At 39.7% G+C, this 7601-nt stretch overlaps 1 protein-coding gene across 1 annotated transcript in view; it reads right to left on the bottom strand.

Moving 5' to 3' along the window:
• Positions 1 to 3604: 3604 nt before the first annotated feature.
• The window catches only part of AIG1 (androgen induced 1), a 234085-nt gene continuing 230088 nt past the window's right edge, over positions 3605 to 7601 (bottom strand). The window contains exon 6 of the mRNA XM_082669113.1: positions 3605 to 4330. Coding sequence (XP_082525239.1) covers positions 4293 to 4330 — 38 coding nt within the window. The 3' untranslated portion in view covers positions 3605 to 4292. The remainder of the gene's footprint in view (positions 4331 to 7601) is intronic.

Below are 7601 nucleotides of genomic sequence, written 5' to 3'. Positions count from 1 at the left end.
TCAGAAGAAAAAAAAAAAGGCATTCTGTAATTGCTAGCTCTACTTCTTTACCATCCACTAATGTCAATGACTCCTCAATTCTCTGGAATCTAGATTCTATCCCTACAACTTCACTGAATTGGCACCTGACCCACATACAGAAAAATCCAAAGTCAAGTTCATTATCAAACCCATCCCAGGCTAATTCTCCTCCAGGTTTCTTATTTAAGGAACTAGTGCTCTCATTAGCTTGACTGCATCCTAGATGGTATTCTCTCAATTACCCTACAGTATAGCAGCTACAAGACCTGAAGATTCAATTTCTTAATATACGTTATATTCAATTTCCTCATATATATTATATATAATAGTCAATTTCCTAATACCTATATTATACATAAACTATACATATTATATATAATATATACATACTTTTCCCATATCTCTATTATAGGACCAGATGTTCATCTATATTTTCTTATATTTTTTATACTTTTTTTTTTACATTTCATTATTTAATCTATCTGAAATTTTATGTGTGTACGTTTTGCGTGTGTGTGTGTTTTAAGGGAGGAATCTAGCTTTTTCTTTCTTTACCAAATTTGTTGTAGCACCTTTCAATCATTTAGTATGCCATTGCTGATTTGAAATGCTATCTTTATTATTTACTAAATGTATATATATTCTAGGACCTGTTTCTGGGTTTGCTTTCTATTTTATTGATTTTTCTCTCTATTCTTGAGCCATACCACACTATTTTAGTTATTGCATTTTTATAATATGTTTTAATAGCACAAGTATGCTTGAATTATGTGTCATTTTCAAGATTTTTCAGTTGTTTTTACCTGTTTCTTCTGTTAAATGAAGAAAAAAACTTTAGCAATTTTAGAATGGAGTTATATAGTACTTATAAATTATTTGGAGGAAGAAATAACCTCTTTAAGAATGGAGTCTTCTTTTCCAGAATTTAGGATATTTTTCCATTTTTATTTGTCTTTTTAAAAAGTCCCTCAGGAGAAAAATATACATCATTTGGTCATGAAAAATTGTCATTTTATTATAGTATTAGATTTAGGTTGCTGGTATTTTATCTATGATAAGCAAAATTTTGGTTTTATTTTGAGGGGTATATTAAGTCTGAAAAATAATTTGAGAAGCTTTTCATTGTTCTGCACCTTTGGTACAATTTCTTGTTAAATGCTTGCCTGTTAATTTGCATTAGTTAATTATTACTTCTTGTTCCAGAAGTGGATCTAGAAGCACATTCCTCCTCCTCTCCCCTCCTCAAGAATGTGGATGATGGAGTCGTCTTTACACTTGCACGTAGAGAAATGGGTAAAGCGTGAACGTCCTTTTGAGCACCGGTGGGGTTAAGCCAGAGGTTCCAAGCCAGAGGGAGAAACCGCAGGTCATTTTTTTCTCACCCCTCGTTGATTATAGAGCAAGTAGTAGAGTCATCCCAATGGATTCTGCTCCAGGACAAGCCTGGAGCTTCTGTGAAGGGTCAGTGGGTGCATTGGCAGCACCTGGGCTGGGTAGGCATGTCTTAGCACATTCCCTGTCCCTGGCGAGACAGCCCTGGGTGTCCTGCCAGAAGTGTGGCCAGAGTTCAGGGCCTGGAGTTCCCAAAGCAAAGATGACCCACCATAGGAAAACCAAACCAAACCCCAAATCTGATCGTATGATCTTATTTCAAACCTAGCAGTGATGTATAAATCCAACGTGCTGCAGTATAAGTGAGTTGAATCAGCCTTAGGTCTAAAGCCCCATAGGTGTCAACTCCTTTAGGTGTTGGTTTGGTGGCAAAAAGTAGAAAAGTGTTATTTGCTAAAGAAGAGGGGTAGGAACAGGGCTCCAGATGAACCGTCCCAGAAAGTCTTTAAAAATATTCCATTCCTTGAGGTTTCTTCATTCTGAGAGTCAACTGGAGAAATAATTTCCTTTTAAGTGGTGGTTTTTCTTCTTTCCTGCCTTTTTTTGTTTTAAACACATTTAATTTTCTGTTAATAATATCAATTCTATAGTTACATAAAACTTTTTTTTTAAAACATAGACCTTTCTCACTTCAGGTCAAAATATAACTTATTTGATGCTAGATGTAACACACAAACATCTCAGAAAAATAAGTAACACTGTCACGGACATCTTTATCTGGTTTCTGACCTTAAAAGGGAATGCCTTTGGTATTTGAGATGACTATTTCTTCTCATGATATGAGATATTTTTATATTACTAACGGTATTATCAAAAATAAATGTTAAAATTTCTCAAATGCCTTAGAGCAACTGTGAAGAGAATCATATGATTTTTTTCTTTGTGAACTATTGAGGCAATGTTTTTAACAAAAATCCTAATATTAAGCCAGCCTTGAATTTTTAGAATAAACCTTACTTTTGAAAAATGATTTCTATAGCGTTGGGTTTATGTTGGTGATATTTTAGCTAAAGCAAGTAAAAAAGTTCTTTTTTTGCATGTTGCCTTTGTTTTGAGGGTTTTATTAACTTTGAAAAATAATTTGGGAAGTGTTTCATCATTCTGTAATCTTGGAACAGTTTAATAAACATGAGAATTGTTACTTGAAAGTTTTCAAGAACTTGCTCATAAAATACGCTGGACCCAACTCCTTTTTTGGAGCTAGTTAATTGAACATTAAAAAAAAATGGCTTTCCACAGGGAGATCAGCTCGGAGCTTTGTGACCACCTAGAGGGGTAGGATTGGGAGGGTGGGAGAGAGATGCAAGCGGGAGGAGATATGAGGATATATGTTTATGTATAGCTGATTCACTTTGTTATACAGCAGAAACTAACACATCCTTGTAAAGCAATTATACTCCAATAAAGATGTTAAAAAAAATGGCTTTCACGAATATCAGTCTATTACAGCTTTCTAATTCTTACTGAATCCATTTTCCTTGAATTTCATTGGCTTCTAAGAATTTGTTGTCATAGAGCTATAAGACATATTTTTATAATTAAAAATTTGTTTACATCTGTGCTTGTATTGCCAAGTGGTTTGTGTTTCTCTCTTTTCAGTTAATATATCAGTAGTTTCATATTTTAATGCTATTTGTATAGATGAGATACTGCATTTATTAATCAATTTATTTATCAATTCTGCTGTTTTTTTTTCTTGCCACCTTACTTAATTTCTGCTTTTATTTTTATTTGCTCCTTCCTTATACTTCTCTAAGATTTTTTTTTTTTTTTTTGCGGTACGCGGGCCTCTCACTGTTGTGGCCTCTCCCGTTGTGGAGCACAGGCTCCGGACACGCAGGCTCAGCGGCCCTGGCTCACGGGCCCAGCCACTCTGCTGCATGTGGGATTTTCCCGGACCGGGGCACGAACCCGTGTCCCCTGCATCAGCAGGCGGACTCTCAACCACTGTGCCACCAGGGAAGCCCTAAGATTTATTTTTAATGTGTTTTCTACTACCTATTTGGCATTAGTATTATTTAAAAATCATTATGGTCAAAGACTTTGTAAGTTAGCTTTTCTTTTCAACAAAATTATTCTTTTTGGATTTATCAAAAAGATACATATTTTTAAAATAAAAATATTGCAAGAACCAGGCTCAGTAAACCCATTTTCAACAGGTAATAGAAAAAAATAAGAAAGGAAACACCAGTGTTGTTAGGGGTTTGAGATGCACCATGCAGGCATTAGGCTAGGGGTTGCTTGCTCTTTATTAAAGTTATAGTTTGCATCTAGGAAATATTTCACAAAATTAAATCATGAGATCAAAATACACTCAGGGTTTTAACTAAATCAATGCAATTATTACTAATATTGCCTTGTTTGAGACAACTGTGACGTTATCGCAATAGGGAACATCCATCTCGTTTCCTCCAGGCTTACGCTTACATTCTTCAGCCTCCTGTAAGGACTAAATAAATACGTGAATGCTAGGCTTCACATCTGCTCCTTTGACTTTCACATATTTCTCAACAAGAAACACAATAGGATTCTATTCTTCCTTGATTAAGTGGAATTACAATTGCAAAAATTAAAATCCAATGATCAATTTTAGTTTTAAACATTAGAAGAAGTAAAAAAAAGAAAAAAGATGTTATTATCAATAATGAATTTGGAAAGAATTCTTTAAAACACAACTGAGGGCAAGTTATTTTGGAAATATCTGTATTTTATTCTTATATATATATTTCTGCATAAAAGGTGTTCCCTCTCTCTGGGGCAGGGAGGTGAAGGCGGATTCCACTGGTTTCTTTCAGGCTTCCTCTCCTGCATTACCAATGCCCGGGGGTAATGAGTCTTCATTGGTGGCTACATCCTGCTCTTCCGTTTAGACTTAAATCTCATTCCAATTTAGGCTTCTCTTTCTCTTCTTCCATACCTAGAAATACAGGCAAAGTTCTTTATTTGGACATCAGATTAAACTAGGAGCAGGTTTGCCAAAGCTGCTTTAAAAGAACTCGCATCTCTCCACACTTCTCCCCACCCACCCTGCATGCCAATCCCTTTTCTCCTCGCTAAGAAGAAAAGTCATTTACAACTTTCTCCAGAAACTTCCTCAGTGACCTCCCTCCCTACCCTTCCCCCCAAATCAGGACATAACTTCTCTGAGACACACCCAGCTCTTAAGGCCTCTGGGAGTGAGGGACGCAAGTTAGTTCTTGACTCGTTGAGTTTGCACAGAAATCCCAACCGGACTGCCTTGTAACCAGCTTCTAGCAACAGGAGGTGTGGAGCTGATGAGTTTCAAAGAGCCCTCATTTATTTTTATTTTACTCCTGTCCCTTCCCAAGGCAAGGACTCTGGATTTTCAAAAGCAAATCTTTTTTATTTGTTTTGTTTTGTTTTTAAGGCCCATAGAGAGCTTATTAGCCACAAGAACTATTTATTTCCAGACCCACGTGTACTTAAACTCAAGTTTTCCCTCTGTTCTACCCAGGCCTGGTAGAACTGTTTTTCTTCCTGAAAGACTCATACGTACCGGACCGGTAAGACCTTGCCTGTTGTCTGTAATGAATAGTTAGTGATATTTCATTTTCCCGGAGATGAAAATATTTAAGTCATTCTCATAAATTAAAGTTAAATCTGGCAAATGCCCCCCACTTCTTTTTTCTTTTGCTTCTATTTAAACACCCTTCTCCTAACACCAAATTCTCAGAGCCTTTTGCTGGAATAAAAGAACCCCAGATACTGCATTGCAGGTTTTGTTGGTATTCTCTTATAAGTTGCAAATTCTCTGAAGGTAGAGCCCTTAACTGTTTTGTTCCTGATTATATCCCAAGCACCTAACACAGTGTCTGTCTGAGAGTACGAGTTCAATTAATCTTTATGGAATAAATTAATAAACGGTGAACATAGAGAAGGCCATAGAGAACTAGTGGTAAAGCAGTAGAATGAAACATGGAGGCTCGTCACGATAGGGCTTAGAGTAGGAGAGACACCCCCGCGCCTTCCCCCAGCTCCCAGCTCCTAGCACCATGTGTTTGTGTGATCAGGGTGGTAGCAGCGGAGCGCGGGTAACATTCTCAGAACAGGTGTCCTTAGACAGTCTTTTAGGTTTGGTTTTCATGACTAAGGAACTGGCAGAGATCTATAACACTTTTTCCAAAGTACTTCTCAGAAATCATGTTAAGGAAAACTTCACATTGAAGAGTAAGGACGTCTGAAGGGAGGAGGAATAGGGTTGAGGGGGAGAAGGCAGGACATGGCTTAGTTGTTGGGTAACCAAGGCAAAGGCGGAAAAACACAACATAGATTCTGTTCAAACAGCAACACATGACTTGGGTCCCAGCTCCGTCCCATGTTCCCTCTCCTGTGGAGAAGCTAATAACTGCTTGCTTTTCTTTTCAAAGTCTCTTTTCTCCTAAGTGTTCTCCTGCAGATGGGTTGAGTTGGCAGCAATAGTGGAATCTTAGTGGGGGTGGAGAACAGGGGGTGTTCATTGACCCAGACAGGGAAAATGGCTCCCCACCTACTTTAGTCTGGCAGCTTTGAGGTGGAGGGAAAAAATTAGACAGCTGTAAATAATATTTGGAAGAACCAGAGGTATAATTTCCACACCACTAGCAGAAAGAAACCTGTCACAAAGCTGAGGCACGATGCTCTTTCAGGAACGTAGAGGAAGAGCTGATTGACCCTCAGGGAGTCGGTCACGTGTGGTTCCCCCATGCTGGGAGAGGGGCTGCAGGGCAGCGCTGGAACCCTGGAGGCCTGCGTGGGCCTGTGTGGGACATGAGCTGGATGCGGGGCTGGGGGAGAACAGAGGCGGAGGTTTCTGTCACATGGGCGTGGCTCCGACCTCCTCTCCCTTCTGCTCTTTTACCTGCTTTCTCCGCCCTCACCCCAACCTTTCACTTTTGGACACTTGCATTTCTCCTCGTTTGAAATTTGACTTTAATAAGACTGGTCACCCCAGTTGGACACACTGGAATTAGAATAAATTTTTAGCTTAAGCACAGAATATTTCAGCAATTATAGGCTGAACTGTGTCTCCCTCAAATTCATGCGTTGAAGTCCTGATGCCCAGGACCTCAGAATGTGAGAGAAGGCCAAGGGTGTGTCTGCACAACCATGTGCTAAAGAGATGAGGCATGTGGATCATGGGTCCAAGGGACCGTCTAGGTAGAAGCCAGGGAGGACCTGTGGGGGACCTCTCATCTGATGATGTGGGACCCCACGAATTACATGGGAGAATTCTGTACCAGCAGAAACACTGCCAGCCTGGACTGAAAGAGACAGAGACAGGTTGAAATAAAGGAAGAAGGAATCTGAAGGTGGCTCAGCGGCTGGCTGCTCCTTGGCCCCCGAGGGCGGCCACCCAGCGCCTAGAGTGCAGGGCCACACCCCCCTTCCTGATGAGACCTGAGGGTATGGCATTCAGCCAAAGAGGATTAGTCTCAAGCCTTCAACTCGGAATTTGTCCTGCTGGCTTTCAAACTTGGTTGAGAACTGTGACCCTTTTCTCCCTATGGTTCTTTTTTTGGGAAAGGGGAATGTATGTTCTATGCCTGTTCCACCACTGGTTTTGGAAGTGATACATTTCTGTCTGGTTTCACAGGTTCACAACTGGAGAGCAATTTTGCTTCAGGACGAATCATACCCCGGGTCTTAACCCATACCTGATTTAGATGATATTTAAGATGAGATTTTGGACATAAAAGTTGATGCTGGAAATACTTTGGGGGTTGTTGGGAATGTACTTTGCATGAATGAAGGACATGAATTTTGCGGGGCAGAGGTAGAATGTTATGGGCTGAATTGTGTCTCTTCAAACATAACCCCTCTTACCTCAGAATGTGATTGTATTTGGGGATAGGGTCTTTTCCAAGTTAAAATTAGGGTGAGCCCTAATCAAATATGGCTGATGTCTTTACAAAAAGGGGAAATTTGGAGGTAGCCTCACGTATAGGGGAGCATGCCATGTAAACATGAAGACGGTCATCTACAAACCAAGGAGAGAGGCCTGGGACAGATCTCTCCCTCACAGTCCTCAGAAGCAACCAACCCTGCCAACCCCCCCGATTTTGGACTTCAGGCCTCCAGAACTGTGGGACATTACATTTCTATTGTTGAAGCTATTTAGTGGTCCTTTGTTGTAGCTTCCCTAGCAAACCAATGTAACATCCACAAAACCACCTTGAGTTACTTTCTTT

The sequence above is a fragment of the Grampus griseus genome (assembly GCF_964374135.1).
Source record: "Grampus griseus genome assembly, chromosome: 13".
Taxonomy (NCBI): Eukaryota; Metazoa; Chordata; class Mammalia; order Artiodactyla; family Delphinidae; genus Grampus; species Grampus griseus.
Note: the sequence above shows the minus strand (reverse complement) of the source record. Positions and strands in the feature narration are given on the sequence as shown.